The sequence below is a fragment of the Chrysemys picta genome, chromosome 14, assembly GCF_011386835.1.
Source record: "Chrysemys picta bellii isolate R12L10 chromosome 14, ASM1138683v2, whole genome shotgun sequence".
In the NCBI taxonomy this organism is placed as follows: Eukaryota; Metazoa; Chordata; order Testudines; family Emydidae; genus Chrysemys; species Chrysemys picta.
The window spans coordinates 27,826,425-27,847,317 of record NC_088804.1 but is presented as its reverse complement, the minus strand read 5'-3'; the positions used below and the strand labels follow the sequence as shown (position 1 = coordinate 27,847,317).

General features: G+C 41.9%; 1 protein-coding gene across 4 annotated transcripts in view; it reads left to right on the top strand.

Annotated features, from left to right (window-relative positions):
- Positions 1–18,837, top strand: part of CDH5 (cadherin 5) — a 75,276-nt gene extending 56,439 nt beyond the window's left edge. For all 4 annotated transcript variants that reach the window (XM_065567246.1, XM_065567247.1, XM_024111700.3 and 1 more), the window contains 10 exons: positions 1,601–1,889; positions 1,980–2,096; positions 5,537–5,704; positions 6,193–6,380; positions 10,032–10,285; positions 11,056–11,198; positions 12,896–13,020; positions 14,364–14,472; positions 14,760–15,005; positions 16,147–18,837. In XM_065567246.1, the coding sequence (XP_065423318.1) occupies positions 1,601–1,889; positions 1,980–2,096; positions 5,537–5,704; positions 6,193–6,380; positions 10,032–10,285; positions 11,056–11,198; positions 12,896–13,020; positions 14,364–14,472; positions 14,760–15,005; positions 16,147–16,640 (2,133 nt within the window). In that variant the 3' untranslated portion in view covers positions 16,641–18,837. The remainder of the gene's footprint in view (positions 1–1,600; positions 1,890–1,979; positions 2,097–5,536; positions 5,705–6,192; positions 6,381–10,031; positions 10,286–11,055; positions 11,199–12,895; positions 13,021–14,363; positions 14,473–14,759; positions 15,006–16,146) is intronic.
- The last annotated feature ends 2,056 nt before the right edge of the window (positions 18,838–20,893 follow it).

The window sequence follows — 20,893 nt, the reverse complement described above, 5'->3', positions numbered from 1 at the left end:
GATGTCGAAATAGAAGAATCAAAGTTACCTCCAGAACCAGTAGGGAGAGTGGATTCAGTATTTTTAAAAGTTGATTGTATATTTTATCCTTTTTCCCCCATCCTTCTTATGTTATTCATCTTGTTAAATTGTAAACTACTGAATCTTATTACATGCTTTGAAAGTGCCTAGCACATTGAGGTTACTACTATAACCCAAACAGCAGTAGAAGGAAGGAAGGAAGGAAGGAATAAAATAAAATAAAATAAATACCACCACCACCAGGGTGTGAAAGATGATCCACCACTCCAAGAGGCCCTGGATTCCATGGGTGAAATCCTGACCTCGTTGGGCGTTTTGCTATTGACGTCACTGGAGTCAGGATTTGACCCCATGATTCAAAATCTGTGATAAGTGGAACACTTGCCTGATGATCATAGCAATCCCAAATTAAGTGTTTGCATAAGATGTCCATTACAGAAATTATAAAAATCCTCAACCGTTTCATCAAGTCCATTTATTTATTCAGTTGAAATGTTGAACCAGAGCAAGTAGAAGCAGCAAAGAGTCCTGTGGCACCTTATAGACTAACAGACGTATAGGAGCATGAGCTTCCGACGAAGTGGGTATTCACCCATGAAAGCTCATGCTCCAATACCTCTGTTAGTCTATAAGGTGCCACAGAACTCTTTGCTGCTTTTGCAGATCCAGACTAACACGGCTCCCCCTTTGATACAGAGCAAGTAGGTGACATTTGGGTAAGGCTTACAAAAATGGCATTAAAACCAAGAAACTTAAACCCAGATCTTCAAAATTAACTAGTAATTTCGGATAATAGCTTAGGAAACCGTATTAGAGAGAGCCAAACTTTCAGAGGGGCTAGGCACTTTCTGGAAATCAAAGTTATTAGTCACTTTTGAAAGTCTTGGGATAAGACAACGTTATTGGAAAAACAAAATTAATGAGTGTTTCCAGTCTCAGGATTTAGGTCTGAAAATTTAGGCCATCTTCAGTGGGACAATGTATATTGCTAATAGTTGGACTGAATTTATGAAAAGAGTAGCTAGGAAGAGGTGATAGTGGAAAGGTGATATAGGCATCAAATGGCCTCAAAAACCCAACTGTAAAGTTTGGTGGTGCACTTAGGTGAGATTTTATACACACAGTTCTGATAGCAAATTGGATAACTGCCTATGCTTTAAAGGGGAAATGAGGCAGCAATTCCCTAATTTATACTTGATTTGTGCAAACTAGCAATTGCAAATTATTTATAGATGAACTAAAGCTGTGATTCCCAAACTAGGGGCATAGCTTGTTCAGGGTAAGCCCCTGGCGGTCCGGGCCGGTTTGTTTACCTGCCGTGTCCGCAGGTTCAGCCGATCGCAGCTTCCAGTGGCCACAGTTCGCCGTTCTCAGCCAACGGGAGCTGCAGGAGGTGGTGCAGGCCGAGGGCTTACCCTGAACAAGTCGCGCCCCTAGTATGGGAACCAGTGAACTAAAGTAATGGCTTTAGCTAGTTATTGAATTTATCTGTATGAATATTATGTACATAGTCATTCAGAAAGTGTTCTGTTTTCAGATTTTAAAACTCACTTTTAACTCCCTCAATTATGCTTTCTAGATCACATCAAGTTCAAGGAATAAAAATGCTATATATGTTCTTGAGGGGGAATATGCCAACACCATCTTTAAAGTCCGTGAAGACACCGGAGATGTGTATGCATTTGAGAGGCTGGACCGAGAAAAGAAATCAGAGTATGAGCTGACAGCTCTCTTTATTGACAGAACAACCAACAAATCACTGGAGCCACCATCCAGATTTATCATCAAAGTCTATGATGTTAATGATAATGTTCCTGTGTTTGTACAAAAAGTGTTCAATGGTTCTGTCCCAGAAATGTCACCAGTAGGCAAGTTCTTTGACTACTCATTTCTCCTTATGTTTCTGTTTAACAGAGGGGATTTTTAGTAAATGTATCATTTGATAATTCCTTCTCTAGGAACTTCAGTCACCAAAGTGACAGCAGTGGATGCTGATGACCCAACGCTTGCAGGTCATGCCACAGTCATATACCAAGTTATTCAAGGAGAGCGCTATTTCACAGTTGATCAATCTGGTAGGCATGACTCACACTTTTCAGCTTTTACCATATACTTTACAAAATGTCACACGTTTAAGCCTTTATCGTTCTAGCCATGCCGGAGAATGAGTTGGACGTTTAGTTATCAGCAAGAATGTATTTACAGAGAGGTTTTGTTCTGGTGACACTGTCTGTATTATTTAGGAATGTAAAAGTGAACTGAAAAACCAAAAGGCATTTGTGTGCTAAATGCTGGAGGGGGGAGGGTAAAGGAGTGCATTTCCCCCTGGTGAAGGCAGGTGCAGTGAAGGCACGATAGTTAAAGGCTATAATTTGCAAATGAGTTTGAGCTGAATTTAGCCAACAACTTCAGTTTCGAGTGACATATCATTCATGCCACTGACCAGGAATGAGAACAAGATAGCACAGAAACATCGTACATCACTGAAATTCTTAAACCTGTTATAGGGCAAGATGCGGCTGTATCCTAGACCCTTCACTCAATCTCTCCATGGGCACCACTAAGTGACAGGCCCATGCCTGTATTTCTCCCAGGATGGAATCCCAAAAATAACCCCACTTTTAGATGGGGTCCTCATGTCACAGTATCCCTATTCACTACCCATGAGTCCTCTGCTACAGACTTCCCTTTGGCAGCTGTGATCAGCTGGTAAATGCAGTGACACAGAACAGCCTCTTCAAAACAAAAGTATTAATAATTTATTCATAGGAACATAACAGGGAGGGAAAAGCTTAAAACAGTATGCATATAGGCTTTTGTTATCTCACGTAAACCTTGACTTGCCTAAACGTGCAAATTTGGCCCAGGACGAGACAGTCTGCACCTCTCCAGCCTCTGCCCCCATTTCAGTCTGACTTTCATCGTCTCCCCCCACAGAGCGCATAGAGAGGCAATCCTTTTATCTGTGTCAAAGTGTCTTTGTCCTGGGACCCCTGAACCTAACTAATCCAGTTTATGCATCTCACTGGGGGGGGAATAAGAGGTAGACTTCCAGCAGTTGGTTCATCCCTTAAGTACTGGCAATTGATTTAGTCATTATCTGCCTTCCTGGAGAATAGTAAAACCACCCAGGATTGTAGTTAACTATTTTTTTGTATATATAAATACTGTATTTACCTCTGTCTATTTTATGACTACCATCATGCTGTCTGCTATATGGGGCAAAGAGTTATCTCCCACGTCTTCATTCCAATAACAAGGCATAGATTCACTAATCTTTCCAATCAGTTTTCTTCTCTTTCTTGCAATTGTCACCTTTTTGATGATATAGTACAGCAGAAGGGGTCCTATAAATATTCAAACTATAGAACTACATTATTTGAATTATGTAAATGAACTTTACCATTTTCCAGAATATTTATGCATAAAAATAATAGCGTCAAGCTGAGGTTTTGTCTATAGATTAACTAAAAGGAAGTGAGACAGCTTTTCCGGACACCCTTTGAGATAGTGTACAGTGTGCATTTTTTCACCACCCAGAGTCAACTGATCGTCACTAAAGAAAAAGGATGCATCATTTGTTGACTGCCTTATGACTTCCATTGTTACATTAGATGCATTCACGTACAAAGCCATGGCACCATAGTTTGGCTGGACGTACACGTATGCAACATAGCACTAAACTTGACTTCTCCAATAAATTAATGGAGACCTTGCTCTGCAGGCCCTCTCGGATCTTTGGGGAGCTATTGTTACACATGAATGTGCTTGATCTCCAACTTTCTCTGTGTCCAGCCACACTTCAGATTATTCCCATACTAAGTAGAAATAGGGGGAAGTGCATGAGCTTGATTATATTCAGATGCACATAAAACACTGCTTCTACAGAGTACATGTACACGCTTTCAGGGGCTTTACCCTTAATCCCAAATACCTGACCATCTGGCCTCTACATTTGTTTCCTGATTCATTCATCATACAATAAACATGGGTATTAGATGTACATGTTTAAACCAGTAACATTATTGCCAGCAGTACACTATGCAAGGATCCATTACTTTTTCCAGCTGCAGTACCTCTACAAAGGATATTTATAATAGGATAAACTATTTAGCCAGTGTTTGTGGATTTATAATCAAAATATTCAAAAATTCCAAATAGTGCATGGAGATATACAAAACATCCAAAATATTCCATCATCTAGAAAACAGATTTCTAACCACAGCATTAGAAGCAATAGCCAAAATGCTAGTTAAAGCCAACAGCAAAAGTACACACCGGGACATCTAACAGAAGATTGCCGTGAAGGAAATATGCTAGAATAAATGTGTGGCAGGTTGGACCCCCCCCCCCACTTCAGGGTGCCACCTGATGTATTGGGGTCCCACTGAGCCCACCAGTTCCACCAGCCGAGGCTCCCTCACCCTGTCCTGCTGCAGCTGCGCGCGCACACACATGTAGGGACACACCCCGCTGTAGATTCACACAGAATCTGCAATCAGCTGTGTGTGGAAAGACTCAGCTCAGGGAACTCTAGTGCACACACCTTCTGGAGTCCAAACTCAAAATGATATTGTCCTGTGCTGTATGGAGAGCTATACAGCGTAAGCTCATGAAATCCGCGTCCCCCACCCCCAGTTATGAATCGCACAAACTGGGGTTTAGAATAAACAAAAAATAAGTTTAACAACTTCAAAAGGTGGATTTTAAGTGATTATAAGGGATAGAAAACATATTAAAGCAGATTACTGAGCAAATAAAACAAACGCGCAAACTAGGCTTAATGCATTAAAGAAATTAGCTACAAATAGTAATTTCTCACCTTAAAGGTTTTATGCAGGTTGTAGAGTTTCTTGAAGGTAAACTGCACTGCTTTCAGCTTAAATCTCCAGGTATGGTCTTCACAGGCTGACCTTCCTTGCCTGGGCTCCCCTGCCCACCTTAGTTCCTTTGTTTCTTCAGCAGTCTTCCTTCTTGGGGAGGAAGGCAGTGGAGAAGAGCCAAGATGAACTTATTCCTCAGCCTTAAGTAGGATTTACACATGTCAGGAATTCTTTGTTTCCTAGTTTGACCCCCACCCCTTCTAGTGGAAAAATAGCAGAAGTCCAAAATGATGTCCAGTACCAGGTGACATGATCACCTGACCCTGCAGTGTTAAAACAGCATCCCAGGAAACTTCTCAGGAAGGAGGCTAGATTAGCGTCTTGAAAGTCTTATTGTTCTTCCTAATGGCCCATCCAGGCTGTTTGCATACTGTCTGGTGGGCATTCCCCAGGTGAAAACACAGTTGTAATTATTACATAGTCAGTATTTCTAACTTCAGATACAGAAATGATACATTCATACAAATTGGATAATCACATTCAGTAAATCATAACCTTTCCAATATACCTCACATGACCCATCTTGCGTAGAATATATCTTAGTTATGCCATATTCATCTCATAACAATATTTCTATGAAAAATATGGGGCGTAATGTCACAAACTGATCCTTTTTAATGTGTTTTTTAAAGGAGTGATTTCTACAGCCACAGCTGATTTAGACAGAGAGAGTCAGTCTACATATGAAATTGTGGTTAAAGCAAAAGATTCTCCAGGGCTTCACGGTGGGGATTCAAGCACTGCTACAGTCATCATTACTTTGTCTGACATCAATGACAACTTCCCAAGATTTAAACAGCGTAAGTTGTGAGAGTGATTTTTTGTTTGAAAGGCATGAACAGGTATGATTGAAACCAAATGGTTTCATCAGAGTTTATCCAATCAAGATGTATGTATTGCTTTATAAAAATCGCTAAAATATCACTTGAATAGAACAGAACTTCCTCCCTTCCCGGTTCCTCATTCCCCTCCACCCACCCAGCACTGTATATATATAAGTTTGATTAAAGTCCCTGAATTTTGCAGTGAAGCTATGATGCACAGCTAGGGCAGAATAAATCCATTCTATGGTATCTCGCTCATTCTGTACTGCATCTTGACATTTTTGAGCATCAATGCTGTTTTTAAATTTAAAAAAAAATGTTATTTGTCTCTGCAGACAAAGTATCTCAGTATTCTCTGTGAAATTATGTTCTTGTTACTAAACATAAATTGAGATGAACAATTAACAGAATTCTTACTTTCGTGTGTGGTGTTGGGGGGGCTGTGTTTGTTTTTTTTTAAACAGAATCATTCCACTTTAAAGTCCCTGAAAACGTTCGAGTAGGAAGTGACGTCGGCAGATTGAAAGTAGAAGACATTGATGAACCACAAAACAGAAACACAAAGTACAATTTTGTCAGAGGAGACTATAGAGATACCTTTGAAATTATACCAAATGCATTCACCAATGAAGGAATAATTAAGCCAAAGAAGGTACAATTCCTAGTGACAAAGAAAAGTGTTGTTTGTTGTGTTGACAATTGATATCTATAAGCTAGCTATACTCTAAAAACAGTATGGAACAGAAAAATCCAATTATTCTTTTTTTTAGTTTCAAGGTAACAGATATATATTAAGTGAATTGATTCAGTATTATTACTAGGATAAAAACTCATTTTCCCACAGTGTATAACTGAGATTTACCTGATCAGATGTCAGGTTGCACACCTCAGACGCCCCTCAGCTTGGTGTCTTAGTTTCCCCTGTCCTTAGGTATTTGGATAGCTTGGTGGGCCAGTGATTTTAATGTTTTGACTTTCCGGACCCCCTTCTGGAGTTAAAGTCCAAATGAAATGAAAAATTCAAAATCTTCCAGTTAATCTATTTACTTCTCCCTTCTCTAAGGTTTTACAGCCTCCCTGAACCTTCACTGCCTCTCCCATCCCTTCCCCTGCAAACAGGTTTCCATACTACCTCCCGGTACTGTGGTAGGGGCTCCAGGAGCCTGGGCCTTCTCCATAACCTTACCTGCCTTCAAGCTCCCAAACCAGCATCACTGGTCCCAGGGACATTTCCTCATTAGTTGCAACACTACCAACCCCAAGAATCATGACTCAGACCACCACCCCCCCAAATCATGATACTACTTTAAATTATAAATTTGGTTTAGTTTTTATTGGCCTCCTGGTTCCTGAGCTGTTTGAGTATACTCGCTTCATGTTTTCAAGCTTTTCTGTGTGATCAACAGGACTAGAAGCTTTTTTTTTTTTTTAAATTTTAAGTGAAGCCTAGATTCTCAGATCCCTCTATTTCAGCATCAGGGGCTTAAACACAGACAGACTTCATAAAAATCATAAGAGCTGGTAACATTGGCCTTGTCACTAAGCCTCATCCATGGCCTCTTCCTGTAGTGTTCAGTGATCCCACAGTGCTGAAAGTGGCAAGTGCTTGCAAGATTCATTGTGATTTATTCTGAGTCTGTTTCCAATTGGCTGAGCATAACACGAGCTTCATAATATCCCACCCAGATGCCCTTAAAGGCACAGCCGCTAGTACTGCAATTCCCAGCACACCAAACTGCTGCTCTTCCCCAGGTCTCTCAGCATCTCCTACTCCCTGCAGACCTCTCCCATAGTGGGGAAAAGGCTGCTGCTTATTACAAAGCAGGCATGGCTCTTTCTCACCTGCTCTAGCAGATGATCTACAAGAAGGTGGGGGAAAAGAGGAGTCAGGACTTGAACTACTTAAAGGCTCAGCTCATTGTTTGAAGCACATAATGGACAAGAGTCATCCATGGTGCGATTTCACTGGAATTGGTGGAGTTTCCAGAAGAATGAATTTGTCCCCATGTTTATGTCTCAGAGATAAGTTTGCACTGTCATCTGAAGGCAAAACGTCAATGCTTATGTAACAGTTTCAAGGCTATTGTCTCTGCCACTATGTCCAGTCATAAGTTTATCACACCTTTATCACTATCTAATTAGCATGTTTCAGATTAGTGTATTATATAAGGAATAACGGGGTATCTCAAGCACTGCTGTCTACACCAGGGGTGGGAAAACTTTTTGGCCTGAGGGACACTGTGGGGTGCGAAACCGTATGGCGGGCCAGGTAGGGAAGGCTGTGCCCCCCAAACAGCCTGGCCCCCGACCCCTATCCGACCCCGCCCACTTTCTGCCCTCTGACTGCCCCCCTCAGAGCCCTCCACCCATCCAACTCCTTGTCCCCTGACCACCCCCTCCCGGGACCCCCGCCCCTAACCCCCCCCAGGACCCAACCCCCTATCCAACCCCCCCATCTCCCTGTCCTCTGACTGCCCCGACCCCTATCCGCACCCCCGCCCCCTGACCCTGCCCCCTATCCAATCCCCCTGTTCCCCATCCTCCCCAACCTCTGCCCCATCCAACTGCCCCCTGTTCCCCATCCCCCCCAACTGCCCCTCTGCCCCCTAGGACCTCCTGCCCCATATCCAACCCCCTGGCCCCGGCCCCCTTACCATGCCACTCAGAGCAGCACGTCTGGAGCCGCGCTTCCTGGCCAGAGCTAAACACACTGCATGAGCGTGCAGCCCCGCCACCAAGAGCGCTGGCGGAACGGGTGTGGGGGAGGGGGGGAGAGCAGCGGAGGGGTCAGGGGCTAGCTGCCCAGCCAGGAGCTCAGGGGCCAGGCAGGACCGTCCTGTAGGCTGGATGTGGCCCGCGGGCCGTAGTTCGCACACCTCTGGGTCTACACCTACACTATCTACAAGGTGGAGATGGACTCAACCTGCGAAATTAGGGATGGTTGGTGTTTTCCTTAAAGCCCCAGCTCTTAGAGTAATGTAATTGCGGAGAATCTCAGATTTCATTAAAAAAATAGATTTCTAGCATTTATGGTTGAAGAGGGAAAAAAAGAAAATGTGAACCTTAAAAACAAAATGAGAACACAAAGAAATATAGCCACATTTTTTACTTATCAAAATCTCATGATTCTGATGACTTGTTACATGGTTTTTGAATGCTTGGGACAGAATACCAACTCAGATTATGAGCATCTCAATGTTCAGAGCTGTTTGGAGGTGGTGTTTTATTTTCTTGAATCCTGGGCAGGCTGTGAAATCTCTCTCCGATGTTCAAGTCAGATCCAAACTTTTTTGATTCAGGCCCACATCTAATCACTCAAACTATCAGTATGGTTCTCAACTGTCCCTCCAGACCGAAGCAGCTTTTCAGTAGGAATCCTGAATATGCATACTTTATAGCCTCAGTGAGTTTGAGTTACAGCAAGGCATGAGATGAAATTTGCAGCATTCCTACTGCCCTAAATATGCAGCTTTTAAAAAAGCAAAAATAAAAAAAAACAGCACTTGAAGGTATGGTACTAATAGTACACAGAAAAGCAATTCTGTCCCCCCGCAAAAAACAAACTATACCAGATTCTTATTTCATTGTAGATCAAATTGTTTTCTCTTGGACATGCTGACTTCCAGGCATTTCTGGCTACATTAAAGCACTGATAATATTGCACCACACCAAACTTGTGGCAAAATGTCCAAATCTCTCCTGAGTTCAATTGCTCTCACACATGTCACTAACACTGCAATCTGCTCTGCATACACTGAAGTTTGGCTGAGAGGCCCAGCGAGTTTGGTAGGCAGAGCACCAACAGACCTTGGGCATGCTACTATTGGCTGGATTGCTGGCTGTAGTTTACAGTTAAGGGTCTTGGCTCTCAGGCAAGAAAGCCCCATCTCCTGCCCTCAATGAATGTGGAGAAATGTAGTTGGCAAGGGCAGAGATGTGGATTTCAGTCCCACCTTCAAAGAAAGGAGCTAGGTCAGATCACCCTAGGCTAGCTATCCTGCCTATGGTCAGAGATAGCTGGCTCTGACTGAAGCTTGCAGCCACAGAACTGTAGACATAAAATTACAGACTAAGATTTATGTGCTGAGTTTTGAATAAAGACTAGATTTGTGAAAAAAGTCATAAGTTGCTCAAGTAATAAATGCGCAGAAAAAGGGAGAAATTCACTGAATAAATGATTCCCTGATAATGTAGTTCTGTTACAACATACTAGCATTTCCAAATCACACGTTCCAGTACAATGCTTTAGTTTGCATATATAGCATTTTTACTACTGACTGAGAATGTTTCTCTTTTCATTTAGCCATTGGACTATGAAACAATAAAAGAGTACAAGTTTGACATTGAAGCAACTGATCCAACAGTTAATATGCGTTTCTTCAAGCCCGGTGAGCAAAAGAGCATTGCGACCGTTACCATTGAAGTTGTTGATGTTGACGAGCCTCCCATCTTCTCTAAACCATCCTATGTTTATGAAGTAAAAGAAAACTACCTCACAAAAAACCCACTTGGCACAGTTTTGGCAGTAGATCCTGATGCAGCAAAACGGAAAATTAGGTAAATGAGCCTGGATACTAAACTAGCTCTAGCAAACAACATTGTTAAATTCTCAACATTTTAAGGACATAAGGAAGTTGGACAAATTTTCAGAACTGTATATGCAAAAATGCATGATCTGCATGTGCAGTCACACACACACACACACACACACACACACACACGTGCAATAACTGCACAAAAGTTAGGCATCTGGGCATTTGCACGTGTAATTACCACATACGGTCACTATGATAGCACATGCACATTATTCCTACACAGATTAGCAGACAAGTGAAAATGCACAATTCTGTACCTCTTACTTCATGTTTATGTACAATTATTGTTGCAATTTTTTATATTGCAACTACTGCCTTGGCATGTATAGGCTCCAAAATTAAAACAAAGTGAACTAATTTAAAGTCAGCAAAGGAGCAATAAATAAATAAATTTATATAACAGCAAATTTGGGAAAGTTTTCTAGCTGACGTAAGCTATATTGGGCTATTTACTCTATTCTGGCCCAGGTAATTTTGGGGGGAAATTCTATCCGGTGAGGAGGACTGGAAGAGAAGAAAATAGTTCTTTGCCATGTGTTTGAAGCTTTTAAAAATGTTAGTCCTAGAGGAGAACAGTTACCAAAGCGCCTGGTAAATGCAAATAATCAGATCTGCAGTTTATCATACAACTTTAAACAACTTCCAGACCTTCTGCTATGAATCACTGAAATCCTACACACTGTATTACTATTCTTGTTTTGTTGAGGATTATCCTTTTTAAACAAAACACAGATATACCCTCCGAAGATCCAGCCCTAGTGGGGACTATGTCAAAGTATCCAATAGTGGAGCTATCTTCATCTCAAAGCATCTGGACAGAGAAGCCAGCGCCTGGCATAACCTAACCGTGGCAGCCCAAGAAATCATGGCAGACAGTAAGTGTTAACTAGAAACCTGTTTCATTGAGGGGGAAAAAATCAGTATGTTTCTTCTGAATTATCGTAATTTAGAAGAGAAAGAAAAGCCCCAAAAAAACAAAACACCCACCTGCCAACATTTGACACAAGCTAATGCACCCCTTTGATCAAAGTGCCTATGTTTGCCTTAGAATGATTTTGCATTGCAAATGTTCAAATCCAACAAATGTCTACTTCAGCAAGTGAGCGGAGTATCGTTTTTTTGGAATTTGGCCTATTACTATTATGCAAATTCACTCAGCTCATTAACCAGAATATACCTTGTTTCTCTCTCTCCCTCTTAAGCTAGTCAAGGGTTCTCAAACTTCATTGCATTGCGACCCCCTTCTGACAATAAAAATTACTACATGACCCCAAGAGGGAGGACCAAAGCCTGAGCTTGCCCATGCCCTACCACCCCAGCTGGGGGGGGGGGGCCAAAGCTAAAGCCCCAGTCCCCTGCCCCAGGTGGGGGGAGGGGCAAAGTCAAGGCCCAAGAGCTTCAGCCCAGGCAGGGGTCCTGTACGTTGAGCCCTGCCACCCATGGCTGAAGTTTGAGCCCCGCCACCCAGGGCTGAAGACCTCGAGCTTCGGCTTCAGCCCTGGGTGGTGGGGCTCAGGCTTTGGCTTCAGTCCCGGGCCCCAGCAAGTGTAACGCCAGCCCTGGTGACCCCATTAAAATGGGGTTATGACCCACTTTGGGGTCCCGACCCAGAGTTTGAGAACCGTTGAGCTAGATATACCTTTGAGCCAGTGCATGGCTAACACTCAACAAGCAGTCTGGAATAGCAACTATTCCCCCAGGATGTTAAGGCAAATGGATTTGCCCAGAGACATCCCCAGAGCCTGCCACATCATCGTCATTCACACCTACTTATTGCAGGAAGGGCACAGAGCTCCCCCTCCAAAGCATGCAGGGTGGCAGAATCCCACTACACAACTGCTGGGACAGCAGCAACCCTGCATAGCGTCACTCTAAAGTGCCCTTGTCCCAGTCCTCCATCAGAGGCAATTTCACCTCTAATAATTTCCTCTTAGTTCAAAGTACTAGTAAAACTGAAGGGGGAAGGAGATGGAGAGGAAAAATTCCACATTACCTACATCCTACTGGATTTGCTGAATGTAACTGTCAATATGGCACTTTAATGATACTCAAGAACACTGGTTGGTGAGCATTAAAAGGTGAAGTATGTAGAGCCATCGTAACCACTTCCTAGGCCAGACCCTTCAACAGCTCTAAGTCCTGCCATAAGAGCCAAGGAGCAAGTGGGAAGGAGGGATAGCCAAAGCTTGTTACACTTTGGCAATCTTCAATTGACATACATTCCTTTGGGGTTATAGACAGCTGGCACAGTTTAGAGCAGCCCCTAGGTTGTTATAACCTACACAGAATCCAGCACAGTGACTCTTGGAGCCATAACCAGCTCCCCCCCATCCCATTCCACCCCCTGTCTAGCAGATCTCTGTGCAGGAACAAATCTGGGCCTAAATTCACATCTAATAAGTAAAAGTAGGATGAGTGTAAATTTGTCAAAGTGTGATATGTTGTACTATTCATGCTCATTATGAAGAAGTTCCATGAATGACGCAAAGCACAGGACAAGAGTTCTGTATGGGGCTCAGTCTGTAGCCAATTGAATGATAAATCATCCATTATTTTATGTTTATCGTTTCAGATAGACTGTCTGACATAGAATCACATACACAAGTTTTTATCCAGGTTCTTGATGAAAATGACAACGCTCCAGAATTTGCTTATCCTTATGAGCCCAAAGTGTGTGAAAATGCTGCACCGGGAAAGGTAGGTAATACATGAGAGGGTTGTTTCCATTTATATTTAACCATATACCTTCAACTACAAGTTAAACCACAACTCTTTTGATAAGAGTTATCATGTTTGCTAATCCTAAATATTGATCTGCGTGTGCTTCCAGTGACTACTCCATGACTGCATTGACCTCCGAGCTGTCAGCACTCAGGACTTTTCTGCTTCGGTCTTTTTGCTGCTACAATACAGACCTCTATCACTTGACACACACACATTGCATCGCTCTCCTCAGTCCCTCTCCCTCCCATCAAGCAGAAGGTCAGCAGAATGTATGCACATTAGCCATTACATTACAGTTCAGTTAACCCTACAAGGTGGCAGTTATCACCAGCAATTCATTTTCATCTACCTAATATTCATACATGCAAAACCTGAGCTATGTAAAATAGGCAGGAGAAAACATGAGTAAATATTAAGATTGCAAATTTCATCAGCACCCAATTTGTGTGCCAACAAACAGAGTTGGTATTTTTAGGTGGCATGGGTTCCTCAGCTGCAGCCTTTACATGTAAGTTTTTTTTATTTATATTCATTAATTTACAGTCTTCAAGCCAGATTCTACCTGGAAGCTATGTGTACAGACCCAGGGGTAGTATTTGACCTTTAACTTGATTTTGAAATACTTTTGGTACATTATTTATTGATGTCATATATATTATTCATCTGCCATACATGCAGTAGCTGTATTGTGTGTTTTGGGTATTTGGGGGAGATTTTCAAAAGCAAGCAAGGAATTTAGGAGCAGAAGTCAGACATTCACTGTTATTAGTGCTCTTAAATCCATTAGGCGCTTTAGAAAAACTCCACCTAAGATATTTAAACGAACATTAGTTTATTCTCTTTATGGTTAATTACAAGCCATGACACAGCCACACAGCGGAGTAGGAGAGAGAAGCCCTTTCCTCTTTGTGTGGCAGGATTCAAGCTACCTGGCTCTTAGCACCTGCTACTGTGGGGGAGTATAGAGGCTCTGCACCAGTTGTTCTCCATAGAAAGTAAGCAGGGAATAGGCACACCCATCTTTCTGATTCTCCTTTCACACCAGCCAGTGGAACTGACTAGTCATGCAATGGGGAAAGGAAGCAATCCTTTGAAGAGGGCTATACTCAAATTATTCCTATTGCACTGAGAAGGATAGGAGGCCCCAGGAGGCACTGCACCTCTCTGGGGGCTCCCTCTGGAGCGATGCAGCTTCACACGACCTCTTACTGCAGATGGTCCATGAAAGGCCCAGCACAAAGCTATTGCATTACATAACGAGTGTTTTTACCACTGTGCACTGCATACCTGAAATTTGAACTTTGGAATCTTTATAGGTAATAATCAGGATTTCAGCTACTGACAAGGATGAAATGTTGCCTGGCGTTAACTTCAAATATTCCCTGACCACGGAAGATAGCAACTTCACATTGGTTGACAATCACGGTAGTGTATCCCCTCAGTAGATTTCAGTAAATAGCAAAAGAGAGGCACCGGGAAACATGAGGTGAAAGCTACAGAGATAATCTTTGATGGATCCAAGTGGGCTATTGTAATTTATAAACAAGTTAAGGCTTTTTCAGCAAATAAAGTGTTGTTCATGCCCACCCAACTATTTGCGGGGTTCCTTAAAGGCTCAGTTAGCCTCAGGGGATTGTGTCAGATGATTAATAATCTATAAAGAAAGTCAGAGGTTGAACCATCACTTAATTAGATGTCATTACCTTTTCCAGATAACACAGCTAATGTCACCGTCAAATATGGACAGTTTAATCGTGAGCTGGTGAAAATCCACTACCTACCTGTCATCATCTCAGACAATGGCACGCCAGAGCTAAGCAGCACAAACACACTTTCTATCAGTGTCTGCAAGTGTGATGAGAAAGGAGAATTCACTTTTTGCGAAGAAGCAGCTAAGCAAGTTGGAGTTAGCATTCAGGCACTGGTGGCAATTTTTATCTGCATCCTCACAATCCTTGGTAAATATCGGATATTTCAAGCATACTCCACTCTTGACATCTTCTTTCTAACTGAGGTACCTGAAGCTTTGTGCTTATCCAGGATCAAGACGACAGGAACATTTTAAAGAGAGTCAGTCACATTCAGTAAACTCTTGCATTTACTTTCTTTTTGGCCTATTAGAATAGTTGTCTTCTTGTAACTAAGGAGCAGTTGTAATTTCACCAAGTATTAATATTATTTAGCACCATTAGGCATAATATAACTGTACCTGAGATCTGAGCCAGAGAAATAATAGGGCCCCTGTCTCAAAAGGCTGAATTCATGTGGGCACAACATGTAACAATGCAATAAGACACCAATAGAAATGAGATTACATAATACATTAATGGTGTGACAATAGGCTGCTGTACTTGATGTATGGATATTGAAGCTTTTGTGAATGGAAAGCTGGTATCCAGGATGGTAACTTGGGTGGCATAAGAACACATAATGTTTAAAAAATATTAATATAGCACTGAACATGAACTGGCTGACATGTGGGGATTGGTTGGGTGATGGAGCTGTTCACCTCTAGGTCATCAGTTTGAGTTTAACATGGACTAGTAAGTGTGAAAGTGGGTATTGTTTGGTAGCCTAGATGTTAAATGATTGGATGGTCCAAGCTCAGTTCCTAGTGGACAAGGGTCCACATCACAATGCCACACCCATAAGTCCGCCTCAGCAAAAGAGGTCAAACGCCAGCTGATTATGGAGAATGAACTATGGTCTCTCTGCTAGAGATAGACCCTCCAGGGCAGGGTTCAGGCATATTGGTAGGGCAGCATAGGGAAAGTTTGCATGCTGTTGCCTGTTCTCTGTTCGTGAATATAGGACTTCAGGCTCCAGGACTAACAGTCTGGTGCTGTAAAAATAAAGTTCAAAGGAGATGAAGAAAACAACACTAAAGCGGATTGATAGAATGCAAAAACGGGCCCCTTTTGTGAACACATCAGTCCTACATTAGGAATGTTTTAGATAACATTCAAAAAAGAATTTAATAGCATTTTTCCCACGAAAGAACTTCAGATTATGTTCAGTTTTAACTACACTGAGTTTGGTTTACTACAATTCCCTATATTTGCCTTTATTTACAACTGCTGGGATATGTTTTCTCTGCAGTAATCACGTTGCTGATCATTCTGAGAAAGAGGCACAAGAAAGAGCTGACTGTACTCAGGAAGAGTGTGGCAGAGATTCATGAGCAGCTTGTTACCTATGATGAAGAAGGTGGTGGTGAAATGGACACCACCAGCTACGATGTGTCTGTGCTCAACTCTGTCCGCAAGAATGGCATGAACCTGGAGCCTGGGCCCTGCCTGTATGCACAGGTCCGGAAGCCAACAGGAAAAGGAAATTCTGGCACAGGGGAAATGGAAATTATGATTGAGGTGAAGAAGGATGAAGCTGATAATGATGGGGATTTGCTGCCATATGACACTCTTCACATTTATGGCTATGAAGGTGCTGAGTCCATTGCAGAATCTCTTAGTTCTTTGGAGTCAGGATCCTCTGATTCAGATATCGACTATGACTTTCTAAATGACTGGGGTCCCAGATTTAAAATGTTAGCTGAGCTTTACGGATTGGAGCCAAATGAAGACTTTGTCTATTAAGTTCAAAGCAATTGTGTTTAGTTTTTTCCCCGTAGAGACAGATAGTAAAGCCCAGATGCAACCAGTATGCAAAAGGAGGATCAAACAGATCTTTACACAAGCAGCGCAGGTTGCAACGATGATTCTAGACATCAAAAACTCAAAGCATTTTGGGTGAAAAAATTACAATGAAATCATTTTTTTTTTAAATTAATGACATTGTTCTTGTCCCATTCCCCCAGCATGGGTAGCCCAGCTAGCACACTGGCTCCTCCACTGACACTGGTTCTCTAGGACCCACAGGTGGGCTCCACAGAGCATGTCTTTTGAGACATTACTGCCCAGCACCTGTGAAAGTTATATATATATATACACATGCTGATGCCTACAGCAGCATGCCCCCAATTTCTTCCCCATTCCATGTGGTGTCACACCCTTTTATCAATGTGAAATTAAGAACAGAGGAGTCTAGCGACTCTGGGAAGGAACATATTATGGAGGCACCTGTAGCCACCTCCCCCTCAAGTCTGCCTTGCCTCCTGTACCATCTTGCATGGATAATCCATGCCTTTGCTTCCGCAGCAAAGGGGAGGGTCATCATTTAATATTAAAGATGATTCCATTATATTCAAAGAGAATCATGATTTCTCCCTTCTTCCCAATTCACTAGTTACCTTTCCACTCCAAAAATGGGCTACTGCAGGAAGATAGCAGAACTCTTTGGAATTTTTAGAAGACCACCAGAGTGGTTTTAATTGGTCATTTTTGAAAAGCTTGACTGTGGGGATTTCTGGCACAGTCCTGGAGTATTAAAATCTCTCTTTATCCTCAGAAAAAAAGATTTTCCTTTCTTAACTAGGATCTTGGTGCTATTCAATGGAATATACCCTGCTGGGCAGGAAACCTGCAGATCAGGTGGAATATTAAGGCTCCAGAACTGTAGGTCTCACTGGATTGTAACATTACAGGCTAAGCTGGTGTGGGTTTTTCTAGGAGTTTTCTTTTTAACATAGTTGAAGGTATTCAGCTATTTCAGGAAAAAAAATTCAAGGGTCTCATTACTGTGAATTTTGTTTTTAAACAGGTACTGTAAAATGGGTATTTTCCACCTAGGAAAGTATTGGGGACTTCCAGACCAGACTATTGTATCTGTGTACTCTGCTGTCTGTCTGAAAGACCAAGGCATGAGCATAAGCAAGGTTTTGGGTGCCACCTCCACTACATCCCTGATCCTGCAAGACACATGCACATACTTAACTTCACGCACAGCGGGGAGTCATCCCATTCAGCTGAATGCCAGTGCACACAGTGCATCAAGTCAAACAAACATGTATGTTTTTCAGGATCTAGGCAAGTGATGACAATGGGCTGGCTCCTGCTCCCACTAATGTAAGACTCCCATTGATTTTAATGGGAGCAGGGTCCTGCCAATGAGATACCCAGTTTTGCAGGATCTGTAGGAATTAGTTTAGCTGATCTCTTGATTTAAGATTGGATTTTGTATTATAGTCGCGAATCCAAATATTAAAGTCGTCTTTTTTAAACCAGTGTAGTGGAATTTCACTGATTTGCATTTCACTAAGCCACCCATAACTGATAGCATCCTTTTTCAGCAAAGATTTAATAGCAAGGGTATTAAATCTGCAGGGTGGTCTCATTATTAGTATTTCACTACTTTTTCAAGATACACTATACAACATTTAGTAGGACACTTTCATCAATTATTCAAATTCTAGTACACTTTCCAAATATGGGCCTGATCCAAGCCCATTGGGAGTCTTCCCATTGGTGGTTGGATCAGGCCCTTTATAAATAATGTACTTTTTTTTTTTAAATTGTGTTTGTCCATTTAATCATTAATTTGCAAATCCAGTCCTCAATGCAAGTTAATGAGGTTCCACTGATGATTGTGTTATAAAGAATTCTTACTAATACTTATATTTTAAGATTTTCACGTGTAATAAGGTGTTGCTATTCAACAGGAAACATTAGCTATAGAATTATTCAGTGCCATAGCTAAAGAGTCTTCTGTAAACAACATCCAGATAACATTTTCTATAATCACTGTAGGGGGGTTTGCAGTCTGCGTTATAACATTATTCTAAGGAACATTGTACTGATCTCTACTATACATCAAAGATGTTTGCACTGGATATTTTATTTTAATATTGCTGTACTTGTTTTGTTTTTACTTACATAAAAGCCAAATTCAAATGTAGTGTTATTTCTCTGTGAATTAATAAGCTGCATGGATAAGACAATAATAGGCTTTTGGGTGAACTTGCTGCAGTGAATTCAGTCAACAGAATGCTGGAATCTGTTAGCGAAAGGAATAGGAAGTCACCAAACCCAGAGAACAGTAGACATAGGTTCATGGAGGAGCTCTGTGTAAAAATGATTTTTTTCACGCTCTCGGGAAGCTATACTCTAAGACAGTGGTTCTCAGACTGTGGGTCACCAGGGCTGGCTTAGTCTTGCTGGGGCCAGGTGCCAAAGCCAAAGCCCAAGCCCTACTGTCTGGGGCCAAAGCCTGAGGGCTTCCACCTTGGGCATTGGGGCTGAGATTACAGCCCCTTGGGCTTTGGTTTTGCCCCCACCCACAGGGGAGTGGTGCTTTGGCCTCTCCATGCGGGGAGGCAGGGATGGGGTGGGTTAAGGCTTCAGTCCTCCCTCCTGGGGTCATATAGTAACTTTTGCTGTCAGAAGGGAGTTGCAGTGCAATGAAGCTTGGGAACCCCTGCTCTAAGACCTTCTTCCCACAGAATCTTCCATTCTCAGACGTCTGATTTCACAGAGACCCTTTTCCAGGCAAATCAGAGCTGTGCAACACACTGTTTTTCTTGTCACGTGGGGCCAGATTTTCAAGAGAGCTCACCCCCAATTGGGGGTGTGGAGATCTTTTGAAAGTTTGCCTACAGAATCTATGCGGTTCTAGAGGGAGATACAAATATACAGAGAGTACTGTTATAGTACCAGCCAGATCCCACACATGCAGGCTGGAGCACAGGAATCAGGACCTTCCCACCCCAAAACACAATCTTCTATTGTTTGAACTAAAGGGGAGTCTCCATTAGCTACCACTAGACCAGTTCCATCCTCAGTTATCAAATGTGTTCAGTGTGTTCCCTGATCATTTTAGATGACCAAATGGAGGTCATTTTCAGTGTAATTAACAGATAGCTGGGGATATGAATTTGATTGAGATTACAGGGAATTTTGCATAACTGTTTGAGGCATTAACAACAGTTAGAGGAGAAATTTTTATTTCAGTTGATAGGGGGCTTAGGAGTTGGGACTTTCATCTCCAAAACCAATCCCTCATGTCATGTGTGCATGACTTAACTGCCAGCCAGAATGCACCTATCCCAACTTCCTCTGCACTGAACACCGTTACTCCCTAGTAATATCTTCATCCCTTCAAGCAATGCAAAGCACTCTTCCCCATCACCCCTCAGCAATGGCATGGCCTGATGTCTCCCTAATATTTCTAGTCCTGCCACACCAGAAGCAAAGGACTGAGCAGGGGTGCATAGCACTGTACAAAACAACACAGATAGTCATTTCCCCACATTGCCCTTAACCCTGGATTTAAGGGTTAGCACACAACAGACAAGTAGACAGTCATAGCAGAAAGGGAAGGACCAACTCGGGAGAGAAAGCTGTGTTTGCAGAAGTTAGTAGTAACTGCTTTAAATTGCACTATAAATTGCAACTAACCATCTGTGAATACTTAAGTCTCACAGTCTAAGAACCTTAAATTCAGTGCTTTAGACAACAGTCCTTTATCGTCTTTTTTCTTTGTTCACTCTCAAAGGAAGTTCATGCCAAAACTTTTTTTTAAGAGACTTGCCCAGTCTGTTGACATTTACACAAATATAAATCAAATGAAAACTGTCAGTTCTTTCAGAGCTGTCAGGAGCAGAATAATATAAAAGTTTCTGATTACACAAATTTAGCACGCATTGCATTAAAAGCACAATACATATGTCAGTTAAGTTACAATGAAATGTATTTTTCCAAAGAAAGATCAATTAAATATCTATCTGCGATAATTTTGCTTTTACCCAATATTTTAAGTGTTATTCATTTAATTAAAACATACATTTGACTTTTATTCTTAGTCTATCATGAATTTTTATTGTATTATTTTTATGTAATAAAAGGTCATGCCAGGGGACTAATGCATTTAATAAAGATTTTTATATGGCCGCCCATTAGGGATCCTTTTTGAAATAGTCATTTATGCTTGAAATCCTTACTAAACAAATTAGCAA